Source organism: Crocodylus siamensis, chromosome 5 (assembly GCF_052110815.1).
Source record: "Crocodylus siamensis isolate JL-2025a chromosome 5, ASM5211081v1, whole genome shotgun sequence".
NCBI lineage: Eukaryota > Metazoa > Chordata > Crocodylia > Crocodylidae > Crocodylus > Crocodylus siamensis.
Window position 1 is genome coordinate 125,857,746 of NC_143399.1, and position 24,152 is coordinate 125,881,897.

The window sequence follows — 24,152 nt, forward strand, 5'->3', positions numbered from 1 at the left end:
ATTTATTTAGTACTTACTTATGCATAAGTACTAAACGTATGCACGGTAACCACTACACAATAATGTCTCATGTAGAGGCACCCTGTGTCTCTCCATCTGACCTGTAAAATGGGGATCCTTGTGTATCCTATCTTTTGTCCATTTTCTGGCTTTTCTATGTAGATTGTAAGCATCTCAGAATATAAACTGTCTCTTCCTATGTCTATAAATAGTGCCTAGAATATGATCCCAATAACATGTGAGGCATTTATGTATTACAGTGATACCAAAATAGAGTACAATAAATAAAATTAAAAATAACTTTCTTAAAATGGAATGGATAAAACCAGTCATTAGATCCAATGTGAATGGGCAAATGGATGAGTTTGATTCTTGCTTAACTGTCCATTTCCAGTAAAAACCAACAAATGGCTTCTAAAAAATGTTTTACATCCACCTTTCTTGGTGTGTTGCTTAATATATTCCAAAAACAGGATGAGGGAAAGCATGACTTGAGGTCAAGAAAATCACCTGAAATCAAGTTTCTGCTGTTGCACTTCAGCATGCCAAGTTGTTCTATCAAACCAACTTGTTTTCCTTCTTTCTGTGTTAAAAGCCCTCTCATAATGAAATATGTCATGAAGTCTGAAAATAGAGCAAAAGAAGCCATGCCATGCAGAAAGGCATTCTTCAGCTCTGAATTCTCTTCAAGAAGGGATAAGTTAATGAACATGTTTTGCTGACCAAAAGTGCTATTAATTTAACTGAGGTCCTGCTTTCTTACTGTTCAGCTTATTTTACTGTAAAAGTGAAACAATTCAAGGGACTGAAGGGAAGCTAGTTCTTTTTACATAATTTTGAAACACAGTGGGCATGTCTACATGTGCCCTTGACTGTACAGTTGGACTGTGTTAAAGCAAGTACTAAATGACTGTGCGGTACCCACTGGCACTGTGCAGTCCCAGTGATGCACCGGTCGTTTCCTACTCTACTGCACAGTAGCAGCAGTATCATAGTTAGTGCCCGCTGAGGCTATGTTGCCGTATTTTGTCACTATGTTGGCATAGTGTCTCATGTAGACACACCCACTATGGTGTATTTTTTCAAATAACTATTGCATAGTTGATGCTGTAAATTAGTGGCAGGGATGACATTTTCAGATCTGTACAGGAAATATTTCTATTTGCTATCCAGACTTCTATTTCTATTTCTATCAAACAAAACAAAATATAGACATGCCTATTTATTTCCTTTATATTTGCATATTTTCCCAAATGCCCTGTGCATAATATTTGCTATGTAAAGATGATCCAGTTGTTCTGGTGACCTGGCTGAAATTCTTATTTCACCACAAATTGGCTCTGTGACTTCCTTCTCTGAGGGGATTTAAATCTACAGCTGCTATTTCCCAGGGCAGCATTGTAATAATCAGACTATAGGCAATTCTGGGAAGGATTTCCTCAATATCTCCTGTTCAATATTTTCTGCTTTGCAAAAATAATTATTCATTGGCACACCAACTGGAAGCCAGGTCTCCCCTTCCCAGAGGAGTGACCTAATCACATTTGCAGCATTCTGGCCTTAGTGGACCCCATTCTTGGCCTCTTAAGGGCATGTCCCTACTGCAGCAGGGGTGGATCTCAATGAGGAAAGGCGTGATTGTGAGTATGTCTGGCCTGTTCCTTGCCACCTGCAAGTACATTCCAAATCTCACGGTTCACCATCAGACTGCTCTGGATCCATTCCTCCAAACCTGTTCTGAGCCCTTAGTTTCCAGCATGCTCGAGAGCAGTTGCTGGGGATGAGTCCAGAGTGGTCTTAATGGCAAATTTCAGGTTTGGAGTGTATTTTCAAATGCAGGTATGCAGGGTGTAGAGGGGGCATGGTTGGCCCTGTCCTTCCTGGAACCTGCTGTGGCCATGGTGCAGACATGCCCAGACTCCTCATGCAGTGTATAGAGAGGCTATGCACCACCCTTGGGGATGAGAAATCCACCAGGTGACAGGACACCTAAAATTTGTGTAGTATAAAAGGAAAATGAAACTGTAAATCTGATCTGTAACCCTGTCCAATACACTGCTGTTTCCATCTAAAAATCAAACAACCGTAAACAGTGCATTAGGATTACTAACAGATGTTCAGTTAAAGGCATGATGGCATTTGATCCCTGATCCCAACAATCATGCCTTCTGTCATGACACATGCATAGCAGGAGGCGTGATTTCAGATTGGGTATCAGATCCCAGTCACGCCATATCGCCAGTGCAGGAGGAGCCTGAGAACAAGTGGTGCTCCTGTGGCTGGGGACACAAGTCAGCTGATCAAGGTTTCCCTCTGTGGGGCCCTTGGCTGTCAACTGATTAGGGCTCTCAGCCATGAGACCACATGGCAACCAAGCATGGCAGGGAGCCCTAATCAGGTGACCAGTGCTTCCAACCTCAGGAGCCTATCAGAGCCCTTCAAGGCTCCAGTGCTGGCCACACATTCAATTTAAGGTGTGATGGGAACCAGCTACAATATTATAACACATTTTTTGTGTAATAATTGTGGCTTACTCCCTATTTATTGCACTATTTAATTGAATGAATGCCTGACTTAAAATATGATTAACTGGTTAATCATGTGACATGTCTTAAGTGTAAAGTCCACAAGGGGCATAGATGCTCATCACAATTTGGAGCAAAAGTGGGGATGGCCACAACAAATAATCATGGTGGGAAGTCTGGATTTTTCAGACAGCATGTGAATTAAAAATACACATGCCAGTGTGGCCTACAGCAATGAGTGGATGGCTGGGATTTAGGAACACCTGTGTGCTGTTCCTGATTCCAAGCAAATCACTGTGGCTTTTTGCCAAATTTTCCCCAAGAGGGTATAATGAGCATTATATCATTCAGAATATCCCATATACATGTTCTGCAGGTGACAGATCATCTATCATACATGTCTGCCAAGAACTTTTACTATGTAAAGCAGTGTATAAATCAGAAGTTGTAGTAGCATTTTGCCCCAGAACCCTGCATTGGTAAAAAATGTCCAATGCAAAACTGGCCCATCAAGTATTTCAGTGTTAAAGGTCCAAACTCAGAACCATGCCAGAGCTGCACTTAGTTGACCTCGAAGGGAGGATGGAAAGGCAAAAGTGGCTGCAAGTTAACTCTGTGTCTTCTGGATCAGCCATATCCTTAGTGGTCTGTAGTGAAATGTGGAGTATCTTCAGCATTTCTCAGGGGTACATCTACCTGCCTGTAGCTTGAAAAGTTTTTCTGGCAGAACGGTAGAGTTTTCCAATCACACTTCTTGAACTGGGGCTGGGATGGGGTGGGCGTAGTACTCCTGGGCACATCTACACATGAAGTTAATGCACATGAACAAACTCCAGAGCTTTTTGCTCTGTAGTTTACTGCTCCCAAGCACCACATCTTCACAGACACCCACAACTGCAGCACATTGAGCCAGGTTGGAGCAGTCCTGGCTGGCAAAGGGCCCAGAGGGACAGCCTGGCAGCCCAGGGCTGCTCCTCCCAGCTCAACTTGCTGTGGAGAGGCTGAATGGGGCATGAGAGTGCTTCAGCATGAGGCTAACCAGCTGGCAGTCCCTGCACTGAACCATCCTCATGCCCCAGCCAGCCCGGGTAGTGTCTACACATACACTGCTGTGGAATAAAATAACTCAACAGCGGGATAATATTTATACTTACAAATACCATCCTGCTGTGGAGTCAATCAGTTTACTCCAGCCTAATAGGGGCGCACATGTAGATACATGGCATTTCCTGTGCAGCTAATTTGTCTACTGCACCATAAATGTCTCATGTAGATGCATCCCTTGAGTGGTTCTTTACTTTCCTTATAAAGGGGGAGTCCTGAAGGAGCTGGTTAAGCTTTTACACTTACAAATCAATGCAGCAAAGGGAAGGATAAGTGCCTGAGACTGTATTCTTATAATGATCTTTACTCCCATTAGAAATGTTAAGTAGCTATACTTCAGGAAGAATTTCACTATAGTTACACTTGTATTTACATTCTTGTCAAAACCCTCACTCTGAAAGGCCTCTTCAGAAACACTTTTGGTTAATTGCCTGTGGTGTTAATTGAGGATGGCAACAAATAATGTTTCAAATGTTGGTATAAGCCTAAGTAAGCCTAAATCTGATCTATCACTTTTAACTGTCTTGTGAAGAAAAAGCCACATCTGAACTGTGGCTACATTGTCTCCCATCAGGAGCCCAACATATTGGCTGATTAAATGTATTTAGCTATCCAAATAGCTGACACCTTCCAATGGTGGTTCACACACTATCATTTTTCTTTTTATATAAATAGGAGTAATGTCTCTGTAACTCGGGTTTTCATCTGTAAATTGGCAAGAGTAATATTTTCTGTCTCCTACCGCATTTTGTTGTTGTTGTGACCTCTTCCAGGCAAAACTGTTTCTTTCTGTGCCTAGGTACAGTGAGGCCCTGGATCTTCATGAGATCTTTATGTTGTAATACAACCATTGTGGACATTACTGAATTTTTGCATAACTCATTGCTACAGGATGTGGTTCTCTAGACCAAGATGGAGCATCATAGTTTCATAGTTTGTAGGGTCGGAAGGGACCTGAGCAGATCATCTAGTCCGACCCCCTGCCATGGCAGGAAAGAATACTGGGGTCAAATGACCCCAGCAAGATGTGCATCTAACCTCCTCTTAAACACCCCCAGGGTAGGAGCCTGCACCACTTCTCTTGGAAGCTGGTTCCAGATCCTAGCCGCCCTGACCGTGAAGTAGCGCCTCCTGATATCTAACCTAAACCTACCCTCTGCCAGCTTGTGACCATTATTTCTAGTCACTCCCGGCGGTGCTCGGGGGAACAGGGACTCCCCCAGTGCCTTCTGATCCCCCCTGACTAGTTTGTAACAGGCCACAAGATCCCCCCTCAGCCTTCTCTTTTGGAGGCTGAACAGGTTCAGGTCCTGCAGCCTCTCCTCATAGGGCTTGCCCTGCTGTCCCCTGATCATACGAGTGGCCCTCCTCTGGACCCTCTCCATGCTGTTGACCTCCCTCTTGAAGTGCAGAGCCCAGAATTGGATGCAATACTCCAGCTGCGGCCTGACCAGTGCCTCACAGAGGGGGAGGATCTGTGAGCCTCCTTGGACCTGCTCGAGAAGATGCTTGGTTTCTATTTGTGAGCTCTAGCATTGATCTTAATGCTTAATCTCTCCGTACCGCTGTTTCCCATCTGTAACTATGCATGTACCTCACAGAAGGTTTGAAGGGAAACACATACCAAGTGTCTGGAAGATATAAAACACAATGAACATCGTTCTACTTCCTGCCTTCTTGCCCTCACTCCAGGAGTGAACTCATTCAATTCAGTAAGAAGTTCACTTTGGATGTTCAGTCTGGCACATTGCTGGATGGTTTCTGTCCAGAACAGGACTGATTCAAGTGGTCAGACAGCCGGTGAAAAGTGGAGGAGAAAGGCAAGGCCTCTCACTTTCACACATATGCATGGCCCGTCTACTTAATAAACTCACTGTACTTGGGAGGCTGTGTTACTCTGAGCTAAGCCTAAAGAAGCAAAACTATGTCCAGGTGGTGTCACAGATGGGCATGGAAGAGGCTAACTATCCCTGCCTCTCAGCAGTGCTAAATACCCTGAAGTCACCTTCTGAAGTCTGTATGAAACAACATGGCTAGAAGGCCCTGCTGCTGGGTATGGCAACTTTACTGTGTAAACACATACTATGTGATATGCATTTGTGCAGACAGCCATTGGCAAAAATTAAAATCTGTTAATTAAGCTCTATTAGTTAAAGCAGCTAGTCTTTCTCACTGCTGCTAGTAGCATCAGAAGCATTGGCCTTTGGTCGTGACTAGGATGGAGACACATTAAAAATAATGAGTGAATGATGAAGAACTATGTGTGATCCTTGGGCTGCACACACCAATACAGGCAGCTGGGGACTGAACAGCCCTTTTGTTTTTATTTGATGCCCATAACTGTGCTGGGGCTTCTCAGGTCTCCAAGCCTATAATTGAGATTTTATTTTGCACAGCAGTCCCGCAAGAGCTGGTTTTATTTATTCTCTGTCTGCTGCCTTGTAGAATAACCCTGAAAGTAAACAAGTTGTAAATTCTGGATGAGTCCTTTGCCACAGTGAGTCACTCTTTCATTTTAAGCATGGCACCCATGGTGCACACAGTAGATTTTTGTAAATTATGCGTCTTTGAAAGGGCAGAGAATAAGACCAGGCTCAGTGACAACTAAGCATGCAAGTCACCCTAGCCATGGCACCCTAGCATGATATGCATTAGGGATTATTTTCTATTGTGCAAATGAATCATGTCCTCCTTGGAGGAGTAAGTACCCACAGAAAGACAGCTGGGAATGTTGATTTCAAAAGGAGATTGTAATTACCAAGCCGTTGTGATTGATTTCATAGAGGATCAAGGGGGTCTGACTCATCAATAGGTCAGCTCTGCTTTTAAAATTAAATGTCACTTGAGTTGTGCTGGCATAGAACTGGAGAAATGCTTCATAAACCAAGCTTGGCTTGTGCACGTGGGGACCCCTCTACATGTGCAAATAAAGTTGCAATAGGATTTAACCTGCAATCCAGACGATCACACCTCCTGCCATGACATGTGCATGGCAGGAGGCGTGATTGTGGGATCATGAATCTAATCCCATCATGCCTTACTGTTGGTGCAGAGGAAGCCTGAGCCCAGACTCTCTTGCACTAGTAAGAAGCAAGCTGCCACAGCTTGTATCCCAGTGTCCTCAGTGAATGAAGCGCCGAGCTGTGGGGAGGTCCTCATGTACCCCCACAGCTGGAAGACCACAGCTATTGCAAGCTTCCAGACCCATGGATGCACATGGGCCCCTCTCTCCAGCTGGGAGCCCCAATCAGCCAAAGGGGCTCCAAGCCACAGGGCCCCCTGGCCACACATTCAATTAATGGCATGATACATATACATATTTTGAGGAACAACTTTGTAGCTTATTCCTTTTTTCATCACATCATGAATTGATTGAACGTGTGGCTGGGTGATCAAGTAAGTCCTGATTAACTTGTTAGTGTGACACAGAAATGGGGCCTGGGTGTACACATCCGTGTGTGTGTGTGTGTGTGTATTATCAGCAGTCATATTGTCAAGGGCTCTGATTTCTGTAACACATATCAAGGCCACTGCCCTTTTCTTTATTACTATATTCCCTTTAGTAGTTCTTGATTAGCAAGTCTTATAGACATCATCATAAAATGCTTCTATTATGATCTAACATTCATTAACTGCCTCAGTCACTTCCAAATTCATCAGAACCAAGGACTAATTCTTCTAAGGAAAGAAGATCCTTAAAGTGCCTCTAAACATCTTGTGTCCCACTTATGTGCCCACTAGAGATCACTAAGGTTAAAGTGACAAGGATTAAATAAACAAAATAATGGGCATTAACACAAATTGAACTTGCATGACAAATGTTGAGCCAGTGACCTGCCCCTGTGGTGCCCTGTTATACCAGGTTTCTAAAAACAAGAGCATTTTCTGTTGCTCTTTAAAACTCTTCATCTCACCACATTCAGTAGTTATTATACTACTAGTAAATACCTCTCACTTAATATATAGCACTTTAAAAAAGAGGGATCTCCTGTTCCCCCCCGCCCCCCGCCCCATTTTGGTCTCTGTATGCAGCTCCAGTAACACAAAGGGGCTCCAAAAGGGGCTCAAAAGTGTTCAGGGAAGAATGCTGCCTCCAGGTTCAGAAATATTATTGGGCTAAGACAAGCCCTTAGCTTTTCTCAAAAGGGTTTGCAAAGATAGCAAGTCAGGGTGGAGTTTAAGTCCCAAGCACTGTATTTTCAAAGTAATACAGGGACAGGCTAATCATTAATTTAAAACACTATGAGAAATGTTGCCTCTCTTTCTGCTTTCAAACTAAGCATTATGAAACAGATTTTTCCCACCTTATTTGCTATTTGAAATTATTTACCAAATGGTCTCCCCCATTAAGTCTCTGTCTGTGTCCTTTTTACATGAAAAGTTCATTACAATTGTTCTATGTGGCAAATTTCAAGTTGGAGTTTTTGCAACTGGATGCACAAGTCATGTGATATGTTTCTTTCCCTTCAGTGAATGGGCTTCATCAGGAGTCCAGTGCAACTACTGTAATTCTAAATCTGAAAACTGTTTTCCATGAATGTGCTCCAATATTGACTTAAAAATTGCTGGTTCTCCCACATGTTTACTAAAACATTTTAATGAAAAGGAACAGAGAAGTGTTTACAAATACAAAGCTTCAAAACTTTTTTTTTTAATTCAGTTGAAGGGCCAGTCCTTTGAGTCATTTTGAGCTTTATTTGAGGGGAAGCCAGTGGATGTTTATGAAGGCTAATTTGTAGGAAGCTCATGGCTATTAGGGTTTTTTTAGTATTTCCCATGCTCAATGCTCTGATCTTGCAAACATACTTATGTATAGCTTTATTCACATGAGCTGATGCATTCACTTATATGAGACTGCTCATGTGGGTAAAGCTACCCATCTGTGTTTGCCAATGTGTGCAGGACTGGGGGCTTAATTAGGAGGGGTCAGATTTACAAAGGTACCGGGATACCTTTCTGAGCATATATTAGCTTCTGAGCTTTTATTAAGTAATTATTACTTCCCTGTTCTTTCAGTGCTGGGGCACTGGCAGTACTCTCATCTCCCCTCCTTTTCCTAGTGGTATGTGAAGGTGTTCCAGTACTTCGGATATTGTTCTTTGTAGTTGGTGAGGGTTTGAAGTGATGATTTGGGGAATTTATTTAGTTAATGATACGCTGCAAATTCAGGGGACAGGACTTGATGGCTCAGAAGATTCATTCCAGTCCTATGTTTCTACTGCAGAAAAATTCCCAAACAGGTTTACAAAGCAGGCTAGGCATCTGATTCCAGCTGGTTACAGCGATTAAGCAGCTAACCTGCTAGGTACTTTTGTGGTCTCCCTGTGTACCTATCTGCATTTGTAAGCATCTAAATAGCTTGTTGTTCAATAATGCCTCAGAGCCAAGGACTAGGCATAAGACTGCCTCTTCCAGCATCTGAGTTCCAACTGCTCAACATTGGGCATGTCTACACGAGATGCTTTAGTGCACATTAGAATAGTCTAATGCACACTAAAGCATCAGCATCTACAAGTGTGCAGGACTTACTGCACAGTAAATTAAGCTAATGTGAAGTTTGCTAGTACCAAGAAATACAGGTACTAGATTAACCATGCATTAGCTACTGTGCAGTAGAGCATGTGTAGATGCTGACCAGAAGCAATATGCTCCTGGTCAGCCTAGGCACAGTGGGAGCTTGGGATCTCAGCCTGCCTCAGCAGCACTGACTTGATGCAGTGTCCCTTGGTTGAGCAGCAGCAGCACCCTGACCTCTCCCCTCACTTTGCTTGCTGAGGGAATGGGGGAGCTCTCTGTTCCCATTCCCCATGCTGCTCAGCTCCCAGGTCCTGCCAGGAGATAAGCAGCACTGGGATGGGGAAGCTCTCTGTCCTTGCATTGCTGACCCAGGGACAGAGCTTCCTTGACCCCTCAGCCCTGCTGCTGCCTGTGCAGCATATGCCCTAGTCATCTCCCACTCCCCACCCATGCTTGGGAGGGGGAGCTGGGAGCTGAGCAGCACCAGGATTGGGGACAAGGAGCTCCCCCATCCCCTCAGTAGGCAAAGTGAGAGGAGAGCTTAGGGTGCTACTGCCACTCAAGCATAGGGCATCACCCCAAACCAGTGCTACTTAGTTGGGCTGTGACCCCAAGCTCCATGAATCTGGGACCTGTCCTCCACTCTGAGACAGCTCCTCCCCACTCCCTGGAGCCCAGGCCTGACCCCCAAACAACATTAACACACTACACAATTTCAAATGTGTATAGCTAATGTATTAAGTAAACTAACTGGTAATGTTCAATTAGTCTCAGAGGTGCCTTGTGCTGACATGTGCTTTCCATGAGTAGTGCAGAATGTTCCTTTTTATATATTTATATAATTATCTGGGGTCAACACAGTATTTAAAAATGTTTCTGTCTATTGGATCTGCAGTGACTAACTAGCATACCATAGTTAAGGGTACCCCATTTTTAGAAATCACTTGGAGTCAAGAAGTCTGCTTCATTCAGTGTATTAAGTCTAATTGGCTGGCATTATGTAACATGACCTCTGCTCAGTACAACTGATTTCGGTTAGTGCATGACAGAGCTTTTTCAAGATGCAGCTCCCCACACAAATACCATTAAAATCCCAGTCTGAAGTTACTTCATTTCTACAAGGCTGTTTTTATTTTATTTTTTCCTTTGGTGGAACTATTTTTAAGTACTTACCATTCTTTTCAGTCATTTTGCTTTCCTTTGCTTTTTGTGTGTGCATGTGTGCTTGTTTGTGTGGATGCATGGACAAATGTGTATACCAGGTTTAAGCATGTGCTTTGCTGAGCTGGGGCAGCAGTAAGGAGCAGTATAATAGAAGGGGCCCTTTTCAGATGTGTAAATGTAGGAAATATGCAAGAAGCATGGTTTCTGGGGGGTATCTTTTATCAGATCACCTGTATTCTTGAGAAAGGTGGTAGACAAGATCTGATGGGCACTTTGTGCTCAAAATTGTCTAACATCTCTCCCAAGTATAAAATTGGTGCAATAAAAGATATCACCAAAAACCAGGCTTTTTTCTTTTTTTTGGAGGTATCTTCATTTATGAAACATTTAGCATTAGGTTTGGAGCTGGGTAGCTCCTGTCTGCCCTCCCCACCTCACCCCCTCCACACACCACACCCCTTAATATCTGAAGCGGCTGGTATATTGCTTCCTTGACTACTACTAATAATTAACTTTCCTATGGTATTTTATCTCTTCAAAGCACTATGCAAACATTAACTAATTAAAGCTCATGACACCCTTGTGATATGGGGAAGGTGAGCATTATCATTCCCATTTTTACTACCAGAAATTAAGAAACAAAGATGTTAAGACCCAAAATGTTGAAAATTGGATGTCTGGGTCCATACAAACACCAAGAGAACTGGCTTCTCCATAACTACTCTATACCACACCACCAGCCCTAAAAGTGGTATAAAATGGAGGTTCACTTCAGCATATGGAGGGATCGTCCAGTGACATGAATTGTCTTTTGGCTCTGCAATTGGTATATGGGGCATTGCTGGAGCCTCTTAGAAATCCCTCATTGTTTCAAAATTCCCTGAGAAACAATGAGGAATAACATCATTTGACACTCCCCCCCTCTTTTTTTCCCCTAGTCCTACACCCAGCCATCCACTTCTTGACATGCTTGGCCACACTGAGAAGTCCATCCCTAAAAGCCAGAGGTCCCTGCACAGTTGATAACTGCACCATGCTCAAGAGCCTCATTGTAGACAGCTAGGTCTGAAACATTTGGCATAAGTGACTTTTTCAGCACTACCCAGTACATCTGTAGCAGAGCTATTGGTTTTACTCTTTTTTATTGGTATTACTGCTTCTTAATGCTGTATAAAGATAAATCAGGTGTTCCTGTCTTCTCAGTTCTGTGCTTTATCCATTAAATCACACAGCCTCCTGCCTTTAGCTTTCACCATTCATTACATAGGTAAGTGTGGAGCAGAGAACTGATTGAATATATTTAAGGTAGGAAAAAGCACTCTGTCTTCCCTCACAAAACCGCAGGTTCTTATTACTAGGTGAATCTGAAGTGGTTTTGTTGATCTCACACTAGCACTCAGTGGCTGCATCTACACATGCAATTACGGCACATGAATAAACTGTGGAGTTTATTTGCTCTGGAGTTTATTGCTCCTGAGCACACTGTTTGAATGTGTATATTTTAATCTCTGCCGTTTATTCATGCACAGCATACTGAGCTAGGTTGATCCAGCCCTGACTGGCATGGGGCTCAGTGGGGTCAGCCTGCCAGCCCAGGGCTGTTCTCTGAAGCTCAACATGCTGCAGAGGGGCTGGTTGGGGCACAATGGTGTTTTAACACTGGCTAGCTGGCAGGCAGTCCCCGCACTGAAGCTCCCTTGTGCCTCAGCCAGCCCCTCTAGCATCTATACATGCACTGCTGCAGTTTTTTACTCTGCAGCAGGATAATACCTGTATTTACAAGTAATGTATTTACAAGTACTATCCTGCTGTGGAGTAAATTAGATCACTCCAACCTAATAGGGGCACATGTTTAGACACTGACACATTTACTGTGCAGCTAATTAGTCAACTGAGCAATAAACATCTTGTGTAAAGATGCCCAGCCAGACCTTTACTATTTATATTACAAGTACTAAAAGGGCCCAGTCAGAGAACAGGACCCTGTTGAACTAGGTGCTGCACAAACACAAAACAAACAAATACTTATAGCTCCATTCTAAGTGAATTAGCTCAGGTCAAACTGGGAAGAAAAGTTGGAGCTTAATCTTTTTAAAGAAAAATTGAAATCTGAATTCATTCCTTGTTTGCAGTTGAGGGGAGTCTAAAGAGAGTTCTCCTTTCTAAGTTTCTTTCAAATGGAAAGCTCACCAGGTCTGGGACAGAACTCCATGTTCGGCTAGCATCTAGCACATTTTGGATGCTGTTGCAATAAAATTAACCACAAAAAATAACTCCAGCTGGGCATAAAATAACAGGCATGAAGTTAAACAAAGCAGACAGTGGTCTTATACTAGCTGCCTTTTATTTTACCTTTGAATATCCCGTGCTAACCCTCTTACCTGTTACAAGTGGTGGGATGTGTATTGCAGGTGTATCTTTTCTCCTGGGTTTTTTCTGTTCTAAATCAGTGATCTGAGAGAGTGGAGTCCCTTTTTCCTTCTGGAGTTTCTCTGAGAGCTCATACCTTTGAAGCAAATTGTCTGAAAAGTCTGAGAGGATGGCTGCAGGGAATAATAATAATAATAGTAGTAGTAGTAGTAGTAGTTACTTAAGCCTTGTCAGCCTTGCATGCATTGACAAAATTTGCACCTGTGTGCCTTTATCCTGGAATATGCTGACATAAAACTTCTCTAATGAACAGCCCTGCTCTGTGAGAGCACGGTGCAATATGCTATTGCTGGTTAGGAACTGTATGAATTTCCTTAATATAATAGTGCCTTACAAAGCACGACTGACAGAACAGTTAGTAATACAGCCAAACCAGCTATACCACTGGTTTGAGCTCAAAAGCAAAACTGTGATCCATAGATCTATTTCACGAGAGCTATGCAATCTCATGAAGGACATGTGAGGCAGCACAAGTGTGACCTCCCAGAAGTGATACCAGACATTTTAACTGGTGTGATTCTATCTTACTCATGGGACGGACACAAGAGGTCTAAAGTCTAAACTGCCAAGCAAATTTGTTCTGGATCCCTTTCTTCTAAGGAGACAGCATTTTTCAGAGGCCGGACACATCTGCAAACAGCCTTGAGGCTTATCTTTAGCCTAATGAATATATCCACTGGATTCCATTTAGTAATATTAACATTTTGTTTTCTCCACTGTGATCTGCCAGAAATACACAGAGGAATATATCAGCAGTTGTTGGCTAAATACATCATTTAGGGGTGCACGGGAAATGGGACTGACAGTATTACATTCCAAAAATGCAGTCTTTTCCTAAGAGAACTGCCCTCATTAGTAGAAGAAACTAGGTTTCTCAGTGGATGTGGCACAACCCATACATGCAGGGGACTCTGGGAAAGCTGTGAAGTGTTACTTGCAGTTCCTTGCTGATTTTTCCCTTCTCCCTTCCAGGTATGGCAAGGGAAATTGTCTCCTTTAAGTCAGCACAGCCCTCAAAATCCACAGACACAAGGAGTTCTTTTACTTAGGCACTTTTTGGCTTCCCTGAAACCCGCTGGCTAGACTGAGCCCTGCCAGGATTAACATAGCCACCTGTGTTTGGGCAGGCTGATGCTATGGAGAAAAAAGAAAAGCCACCTCACTCCTCTTACCCTGGGAACTAGCTAGTTTCTCAGAGCTTCTGCACAGGGAGCAGTCATGGCACTGAGAGTGACTACAAATGGCACAGGCATACATGATAGTTTAATTTGACTGGTTTTCGGTTTGGACCAGTGCACATTCCAACTCATAGAAATCAGTGCACACATAAGCAATGTATTTCAAGGAAGTGATGCAAATATAAGGCTTAGGGTCAGGGGTTTTAAAAGTATCACCACTGAGCTAACCCTGATCCCAGCGAAGCCAGTGGTAAAACTTCCAGAGATTTCAGTTGAAGCAGAGTTAAGCCAGTGATGACTGGCTTTGAAAAATAGTACCTTCCTTGTTTACCCAGGCTTCCACATGTGCCCGCAGAGGGGAAGGAAGATCTAGGGCAGCAGTGTGCTTTCTATTCAAGTCCAGATAAACCAAAGTGGACCAGGTGGTCAGATTTCAATAAAACTAAGGACACATCTACACGCTGCCTTACAGCGATGTTATTACTGGGCCGTGCTTTAGTACTTCCTTTTGGAGGTACTGAAGCACAGTGCAGTAACTGCCCATGCTGTGCCATACACGTGGCCATGGCGCACAGTTATTTTTAGTAGCCACTTCACTGTAGTGGTGCACTATAATAGGGGAGCGCGCCGCTACAGCAAGGGAGCTGCTTGTCATGTGTAGACACCCGTGGATGCTACGTCACTGTAGTGCATCACTACGGCAAAGTAGCGTCATGTGTAGGTGCACCCTAAGCTTCATTTAGTTTGGAAACTGAAAGTGGTATCTATCACCTGGGATAGGTGGTGGGGTGTGTAATGCAGGTGTGTCTTTCCTCCTTGGCTTTTTCTGCTCCAAATCAGTGTTCTGGGAAGCCTGGATGACTTTACCCTTTCTTGGTTTCTTGTTCAGTTCACAACTTTTAATAAGCTGTTCTGAAAGATCATCTGCATGAAAAACAAAAGATACAGAGCTGATGAAAAATAATGAACAGCAATGATTATGCAGCTAAAGGTCATTGAGACACCGTTTATATAACTAAATAACTGGCCGTATTTTTGCACACCCATTATTTGTTGGCTGTGATGAGAATACTTTGGATTTGCACCTACTGGAAGCCACACTTGACTCAAAAGTTGCAGAGAACGTCAGTGTACTTTGTATAATTCTTCACCATTCTGGATGCTTATGCAAGCTGACAGATCAAACCTTTTGAGGCTGACTCACCTCTAATAATATCTTACAAATCAGGGCTTGTGTTTTAAACTTGGCTCTGATGGGATTCATCGGTTTGCATTTTCATTTGGGCTGGATTTCTGATCTCACTTACACTATTTTCCACTGTTATAAGTCTGTTGTCTACGGACAAAAAGGATGATCTCATAAGTAAGGTACTGGAAGATCTGGATGTGGCTGCAAGGTCTCTCACAAACTGCCGTGTGTTTTTAGGTCAGTTGGGTCAGTTGCTTAATTGCTATATGCCTCAGTTTCCCACCTGTTGGGATAATGAGGATAATCCCATTAACCTGCTTTGTCCTTATTTAATTTAAACACTAAGTTCTGCAGAGGAGAGAGCAGGTTTTTTTCAATGTGTTTATACAGCACCTATCAAAATAGGTTGTTGAACTTGGCTGTGAATTATAAGTTCTGGAAGCAGAATCAGAACTGATGTGTGTGTGTGTGTGTGTATACTGGCAGTCCTTGACTTACAACGTTTCGCACTTACGTTTATAAATTGACACCCTGTTTCAACTTTATGACGTAAGTTTCAACTTTACAACACGTGATCTGATACGATGCCATGCCAGTGAACAAGTTTGCTGTGTCACCCATCTCCCTGGAGAACATCTGTCCAAACTTCCTTGGACACTTTCTTTAAGAAAGCAGACAAGGCTCCAGAAAAACCTGCAGCCAAGACTACAGAGAAGACGCCAACAAGACCCCTTCAAAAAGTCCAGCAAAGTCACCTCAAAGAAGTCCTTCCAAATCAATACGACTGCTATTTACAATATAAATACATTAATGTAGCTATATTACTCATCTATAATTGATCAAGTATAAAATTTTGGGGTATTTTTGGTGAAAATATGGTATTGGGCCTTGGTTCAGGAACCAATCCCCCATTTATAACATTGTTTCTTGTGAGAAAATTTGTTCCAAGCTACAACCTTTCGACTTAAGATGCAGTTTTCAAGAACCTATTGTGTCGTAAGTCCGAGGATGGACACACACACACACACACACACACACACACACACACACACACACACACACACACACACACACACACACACACACACAGTCCTTAGACTTATGACATAATTGGACTTACGACATAATTGGTTCTTGGTTCAGCATATGTATATATGCTGTGTAAAACAGGTTTATGCAACATGCCTAACTGTCAAATAAATTAAATTTGTGTTTCAAATGATACTTTATATAATATTTGATAAATATGGATGTTACAGTAAGCTGGCTTAGTAAATCTTCCTGGCAATTTTGCAAGGCTGGTAAAAACATAACATTTGAAGCAGAGATGAGGAATATGAATATACAAAAGGATCTTTTATCAAAATCATAAAGCCTCATATTTAGAAGCGTATCTGAGCAAAGATGCCTCTGGTATTCTCAAGGCAACAGTATGTAAAAAAGCTAGCTCTAGAAAGGTAGCACATTAGTAAATGAAGGTAAAACAGCACTTAAAATTCTCTCTCAATAGAGACCAAAAGGAGATTTTGAAATCTTTTACTGAACTTGCATGCAGTAGTAATCTTTTACTGAACTTGCTATGGTAAAGAATAAATGTTATTTGGGGAAAGCTCAAATATTCTGTGACTTATTATTGTTTAAACTATAAAATATCTACAAGTTTTTCATCAGAGAGAAAAATAAGTGAGTCTCTCCCCTTTAAATTAAGGAGAAATGCAGCACCAGCTAATATGCAGATGCAGGAAAAAAACCTCTTTGCCTGTCCATATGGCATCAGATGTGACACCAGAAGGCATAATCTATTGGGTTTCAAGAGGGCTCAGTTGTACTGCTTGGGGGGAAAGAAGGCAATGACAGTGTTTAGCGATGTAAAGGAGAAACCTCTCTAATTACAGTCAATGGCGTCATCTAATAACACTTACCTAAATGATTACAGTGCGAGTCTCGCTTGTCCAGTCTGTCTTCTGGGATATCAACTGGCTGTGCATATTCTGTTGACATCATTGAAAAGGTTTTCTCTTCTAGCTACAGCAGCAAAAAGAAGCATGGCATAAAATAGATTTATTCATATTTATCATTATATATATTCATGTATTGTTTCCAGATTTCACAAAGTTCCTGTTTTCAGACTTATTTTGCCCTGCCTGACTGCTTTCAAAATATTTGTGAAGTGAACAATTTCCCCGTCTTTGGTGACTGCTGCACTGAAAGACCCTAAAGCAAGATCTCAAAGTCAAGATAGGAGCAAACCAGTTGGAGGGTTGGTAATCACTGGTTTTGAAGGAAACTTTCTGAAGGACACAGTCACCTGGAAATCCAGTAAATACGTTAAATGCCCAGAGTGCATCTGTCACTGTTGTTTTTACTGCTATAAAGTATTTATGGAAGCCTAGCAAACATCAGAGCACTCGCAAGAATGCCCTATAAACACGTGAAATGTATGGGGCTTTCCTCTATTTTTATAAATGATTTTGCCACTCATGTTGACTTGAGAGACCCAAGCAATCGGAGGAAATTGACCACAGAGAGATGACACTGAAACTGATAGTATACAAAATAAACTCAAAAACTAAACTCATTGAAATTTTTTTTAATCTTTTTCATTTTTGTCATCTTTAGTAGTGCTTGGGTGCAGTAAAAAAAAAAATCAGAAAGAAATGAGATTTTAAAATCAACAGTGTTTCATGAAATTTTGATGGGACAGAAATAGAAACAGGAAATTCTACATAGTGGTCTATGTGACTCATTCAAATTTTACACTTCTTCAGGGCCTCCTGTGATATATCTGAAGAGATCTTTCAAAAGGTTGTATTCATAGTATCATAGTAGCTAGAGTCGGAAGGGACCTAGGTAGATCATCTAGTCCGACCCCCTGCCTTGGCAGGAAAGAGCACCGGGGTCAGATGACCCCGGCAAGGTGCTTATCTAACTTCCTTTTAAAAATCCCCAGGCTAGGAGCCTGCACCACTTCCCCTGGAAGCCGGTTCCAGGCCCTAGCCGCCCTGACTGTGAAGTAGCGCCTCCTAATATCTAATCTAAACTTACCCTCCGCCAGCTTGTGACCGTTATTCCTGGTCACTCCTGGCAGCGCACGGGGGAACAGGGACTCCCCCAATACCTGCTGATCCCCCCTGACCAGTTTGTAGCAGGCCACAAGGTCCCCCCTTAACCTTCTCTTGTGGAGGCTAAACAGGTTCAGGTCCCGTAGCCTCTCCTCATAAGGCCTGCCCTGCTGACCCCTGATCATACGAGTGGCCCTCCTCTGGACTCTTTCCATATCGTCCACGTCCCTCTTGAAGTGTGGCGCTCAGAACTGGACGCAGTACTCCAGCTGCGGCCTGACCAGTGCCGCATAGAGGGGGAGGATCACCTCCCTGGACCTGCTCGAGATGCATCTGTGGATGCATGACAGGGTACGGTTGGCCTTCTTGACTGCCTCCCCACACTGCCGGCCCATGTTCATCGTGGAGTCAATGATGACTCCAAGATCCTTTTCCGTCTCCGTGCTGGCAAGAGGGGAGTTCCCCAACCTGTAAGTGTGGTGCCGGTTCTTCCTCCCCATGTGCAACACCTTGCACTTATCAGTGTTAAACCCCATCCTATTCTCATCCGCCCACTGTTGCAACCTGTCAAGGTCAGCTTGTAGCCTATTGCACCCTTCTAGTGCACCCACATCCCCCCACATCTTAGTGTCATCAGCAAACTTGAACAGGGTGCTTTCTACCCCCTCATCCAAGTCACTGATGAAGATGTTGAACAGTGCGGGCCCGAGGACCGAGCCCTGCGGAACCCCACTGCCCACGTCCTTCCAGGTCGAGAAGAACCCATCTACTACCACCCTCTGGGTGCGGCCCTCCAACCAGTTGGCTACCCATTTGACCGTGTGGGCATCGACACCACAGTCTCCCAGCTTTTTGATGAGGACAGGGTGAGAGACAGTGTCGAAAGCCTTCCGGAAGTCCAGAAAAACTACATCCACAGCAACCCCTGCGTCTAATGATTTGGTGACCTGATCGTAAAAGGCCACCAGGTTGGTCTGACAAGACCTGCCACTGATGAACCCATGTTGGTTGCCCCTGAGCATGCATTCCCCTGCAAGGCCCTCCTGGATGTGTGCCAGGATAATTTTTTCAAAGAGCTTACCCGGGATTGAGGTAAGACTAACTGGCCTGTAATTTCCCGGGTCCTCTTTTTTTCCCTTTTTGAAGATAGGAACCACATTGGCCCTCTTCCAGTCCTCTGGCACCTCACCAGAGCACCACGAGTGCTCACAGAGCCGCGCCGGGGTCCCGCAATGACCTCGGCCAGTTCCTGTAGAACCCTAGGGTGAAGATCGTCCGGACCAGCGGACTTGAACGCATCCAGCCTCTCCAGAAGTACCCTAACTAACTCCTCGCTAACCCCTGGCCCAGGCGTGTCTCTCCCGGGGCCCGAGGGGGGCCCAGCAGGGAGGTGGCTGAACTGGTCCCTACTTAGGAAGACAGAGGCAAAGAAATCGTTAAATATGTTAGCTTTGTCATCTGGCGTGATGACTAAGTTGCCCATCGTGTCCTGCAGGGACCCCACATTACCCGGGACCCTCTTTTTACCCCCTATGTATTTGAAGAAGGACTTCTTATTGCTAGTGATTTGTGACTGCAATTGACACTTCAGCTTTTTGAGGTTTGCTACACGTCTCTTGCTAAGCTCAGTTGTAGAAAGCTGCAACAATTCTCACAGGCTGCTTCATGGTATCTCAGATTAAGAAGTTACTTTAAAAGAGATGTATGGTAAAGATTTTCAAAGAAGCTTAATAAGCTGAAGCTGTGGGATGTCAAACAAGATAGCTCAGGTACTGGCAGCAGCCCAGCCGTAGCAAAGAAAATTAAAAATAACAGGGAGGATCTCAAGTCTCAGGCCTCTTAAGTGTCCTGGGTGTTTTGGAAAAAAATACTTAGATTTTCAGTCTGCATTTGAGTTTTATCCGTGATGGTTTAAATCTCTACAGGTGTAAATTTTAATCTCTAATCAAGTTCTAAACTACAGGGTATTATTTAGATTAAGAGTATGCTTATATCACTTCTGTGGGGTCCTTGAGAGGGTCACTGAAAAGCAGATCCTGGCCACCTCCTGGCAGATCCTCTTTCTGCTCATGCCAAACCCAGAAATGAGCAATGAAGCTGCCCTGAGGGTACCTTTCACCTCAGCTCCACCAGTGTCCTCCATCTCTACCTCTTATGTGATCAAGAGAGACAGTAGGGGCAACTTCAGAACAGCTTTGCCCCCATATTTTGGAGGCTGACATTAGGGGTGAGCAAAGCAGGTCCTATTCAATTTGGATTCAGCCCAAATTGGGGACAGTGATTTAAATTTGCTAATTCAGATCACTGTCCCTGATTCGATTCGGCTGAATCCGAATCTAAAGATTTGATGCTGATTCAGAGAATCAGCGATTTGGACATAGGCACAGCTTTAAAAGTTTTTTCTACATACTTTGAGGTACCAGCATGGCTCCTGATTGCTGTGATATTGTATTGGGGCAAATGGAGCTTCCCACAGGAATGCGGGGGGGCCCTCCACGTGCTTGGCAGCAAATCAGGAAGTGGACCAGAGGTACTTGCGGGTCTGCCAGGTTGCATTCCGGGGTGCCCCCTGGCTCAGCAGTCAGCTGCAACCCTGGAGGCACCAGTCACTGAGCTGGGAGGGGGACCCAGCATGATCCTCAGGGGACCCACAAGTGGACCAGAAGTGCTTCTGGTCTGTTGCTGAGTGTGCTGGGGAGCTCCCTGTGCTCCATGTCCCCCAGCATCACAGCACTCATGAGCCCCTGCTACCTAGAGGTATGTAGAAAAAACATTTAAAGCTGTCTCTATGTCCGAATCGCCGAATCTTTCTGAATCTCTCCGAATCGATTCAGAGGGTTCTGATTCAATTCGGAGAGATTAAAGGGTCTCCTGATTCAATTTGCATTCAGAGATTTGGCCATCGAACTGGGCTGAATTGGATCAGGGAATGAAGCTTCACACAGCCCTAGTTAGCACGTGCAAATTCAGACAGATGGAGCAAGGTTTGTGTTTCAGCCATGTTCTTTACAGTCCTGTGAAAATAGCATAGACATTTGCTCTGATATCTATGGGTATGCATAGCCATTACTTTTAGATCAACCCCCTAACCCTGACCAGGCTGTTTTTAGTCCCCCAACTCCCTGACCTTGGATGGACAGTTCCTCCACCCCCTACTCCCCACCCTGTGGATCTGCCAGCCTCCTGCACCACAATCCCAGCAACAACCCCTGAACCTGTCAACCCCCTCCCCATGGACCCACTAGCCCCTCCAGTTGTCCCCCCACCCCATGTTGCTTACTTTAGTTTCCCTTTCCATCATGCTGCTCCTGGTCTATCTTCACATGTCTTAAGGTGAGCCACATGAGCATAGACAAAGTGCAACAAATGAGTTTATGTACCATAAGTGGGCTTGGGTCCCCAAGTATGATCCTATTTTACCTTGTGCAAGCACCTGAAAAAAAGATTAGCACGTCTACTTTTGTAACATGCTACCATCTTAGCCTAAAGACTAAGTTACAAAAAGCAGCAAGCAGGAACGTGACCCACCCACCTTCTGCATTAACTTTTTTAGGGACTTGAATAGGGTGGAATATGGTTCACCTTAGGCACCTAATAGGTTCCAGCCTTCCATGTTTGTTACAAGATACATTTGTAATGTCTAATAATTTCTTCTTAATGGCTTAGGCCCAGATCTTCAAAGCTATTTAATCACCTTCCCAAGTGTGGGTCTTGCAGGGTTATAAATTCCCTCAGATCTTAAAATAAATTGCATCTGAGGGATTTCATCACTGCCATATGCAGGCACACCTAGAACCTCAAAGGTATGAAAGTGCCTGACTGCCATAGGCTTCAATGCACTTGGAGTTTTGGGTTTTAACTTTGTAATTTTCAAAGTTAAATTAATTATCATTTGAAATGGTTCTGAACCATAATCCTGTACAAGTTGTTTGGTTTGCTTGGCAGATGTATACCAGAATAACTAAAGACATACCTACAAATTTAAAGGAAATAAATTTCTGTCATTTCACAAACATAGATAGCAAGCATATCATTGGTTTCAGTGGGCTACTTTTCTGTTAGGAATCTTTTCTCCCCACATCAGTGAAATAAAGCAGACCTCATTTCTTGTGAACAAAGAAATAGAATTGGGAAGCAGAAAAGGCATGAGATTAGGCTAATGGGAGAGATGAGGAAAAAAGAACCACATGACAGCAGAGGAGTGGAAAAAGATGACTGATAAAAGCCAATGAGGAGCTAAGATTGTGCATTTACTGTATTCTTCTGGAAAATGTTCCCCAGTTTTCCTTGTAGAGTGATTGGCCAGTCGCCATTTCATAGCATCACTTCTGCTGATGGATTAAGAGATAAATGAAACTTTTAAAATAGAAAATTACTGAATGATGAACAGTGAGCAGTGAATATTTTCAACCAGGCCCAAATACTCCGCCTTGTTTGTGACTATGAATACATGTATGAAAACTTTGAGAAACAAAGGCCTAGCCATGTAAATAATGGATAAAAAGGAGAGTGGCCATGATTATATTTTGGGCTAGAACTTCAGTAGGGGCAAGTTGTTCTTCACCGAGTCACTGAAGCAACACGGATACGACTAGAAAGGATATGGGCCACAATTCCTCCAATCATTTACTTAACTTTAAGCATGTGAGTAGTTTTCATTCTTTCAATACTTATATGTATGCAATTGCACAAATGCTTAAATGTCATGCTGTGGCCTCAGATTTCCACTGTAAACACTATCCTGTTTACTCAACAGACACGTGTCTACAAACGCCACCTACCTTTAATGAAAAGAACAACGTTCAGCTTATCTTCAACTAAGTAATACCTTTGATCAAAAAAAAAATCTTTGAATACCTGCAAGCATGATATGACTGCCTTATTTATTGAATGTGTAAATAAATAAGTGACATTTGTGGCCTCAGAAAAAAAAAAACAACCAGTAAAAGTTGTAGCTAAAGCACAACTCTGTTTTCTTGGGATACTAGATGACATTGCTGGGAAATCTTAAAAAGCCATTTTGTAATTTTAATGAGAAGCTGTTCTTTCTTCTTATGTGCCATTTGTTTTTTGAGAGAGTAACTTAGCAGTTAACCAAATATTATTATAGTGGGAGAAGCAATAACTCTTATAGGTAACTTGGCCTCGGTGTTTCCATTCCAGCTGTCTGTTGAAGTTACTTATAACTTGCCAGCACTTTCTACTTTCCAGATGAATGCTTCTAGGTTTGTTCTTTACTGAAGGTGAACTTGTTAGGAAAGTTTTGAGTGAAAACATTCAATGCCATTTTGGATTATGAGCAGCCTGAAAAATTAGACTTTATTTTGAACAGCTTTGGTATCAAAACAGCTGGAGATAAAGCATTTTTGTTTCATATGGCAATAACATTCACTGAAAGGAATTGCTTTTAAGAATTCAGATAACTGATACTGATTTGAGTTGTAACCTAAAAAAATATCCAGTTTTGCATATACATTACACAGAAACGTCAAAGTAAGCATATGTGCAGAGCTAAAAAGTAATTGTCTAGTGTAAGCTGAGAGTTTCAAAAAAAAAAAAAAAGTTTAAAATTAAGGCCCTAACAATCCTTCTCTCCTGACTGCTTTTTGTGTTACTGAGTGCTCAGCATCTTTAAGATTTTTGAAATAATGGAGATCAGGTCTCCTATTTTTGCCCTGCAATAAATATGGAGCTGATGATTCATGTATCCTAGGACAACCCATTACAACTATAAACGTCATAAAGGAAGCAAAGCTTACAAGATATTTTGTAGCGGTTATAAAGCTGTCAGAGTCAGTCACTGATTTCTTGTTCTTCATATGTGACCTGGATTTTCTGAGAAGTGCTTTGTTACATCACAAGAACACCTCAGTGGGATTCATTGTTCAGAAGGGAAAGTTATGCAGAATTTGTCTGGACATATTGCATGAATTTTGGCAATGCTTTCACAAATCAGTTATCACTATCTGGATAATGAATTTTT

At 43.0% G+C, this 24,152-nt stretch overlaps 1 protein-coding gene across 3 annotated transcripts in view; it reads right to left on the reverse strand.

Annotated features, from left to right (window-relative positions):
- PPP1R17 (protein phosphatase 1 regulatory subunit 17) overlaps positions 1–24,152 on the reverse strand; it is a 33,146-nt gene that overhangs the window by 2,886 nt on the left and 6,108 nt on the right. For all 3 annotated transcript variants that reach the window (XM_090050252.1, XM_090050253.1, XM_090050251.1), the window contains 3 exons: positions 17,030–17,132; positions 14,690–14,842; positions 12,692–12,853 (listed from right to left, as the gene is read on the reverse strand). In XM_090050252.1, the coding sequence (XP_089906378.1) occupies positions 12,692–12,853; positions 14,690–14,842; positions 17,030–17,111 (397 nt within the window). In that variant the 5' untranslated portion in view covers positions 17,112–17,132. The remainder of the gene's footprint in view (positions 1–12,691; positions 12,854–14,689; positions 14,843–17,029; positions 17,133–24,152) is intronic.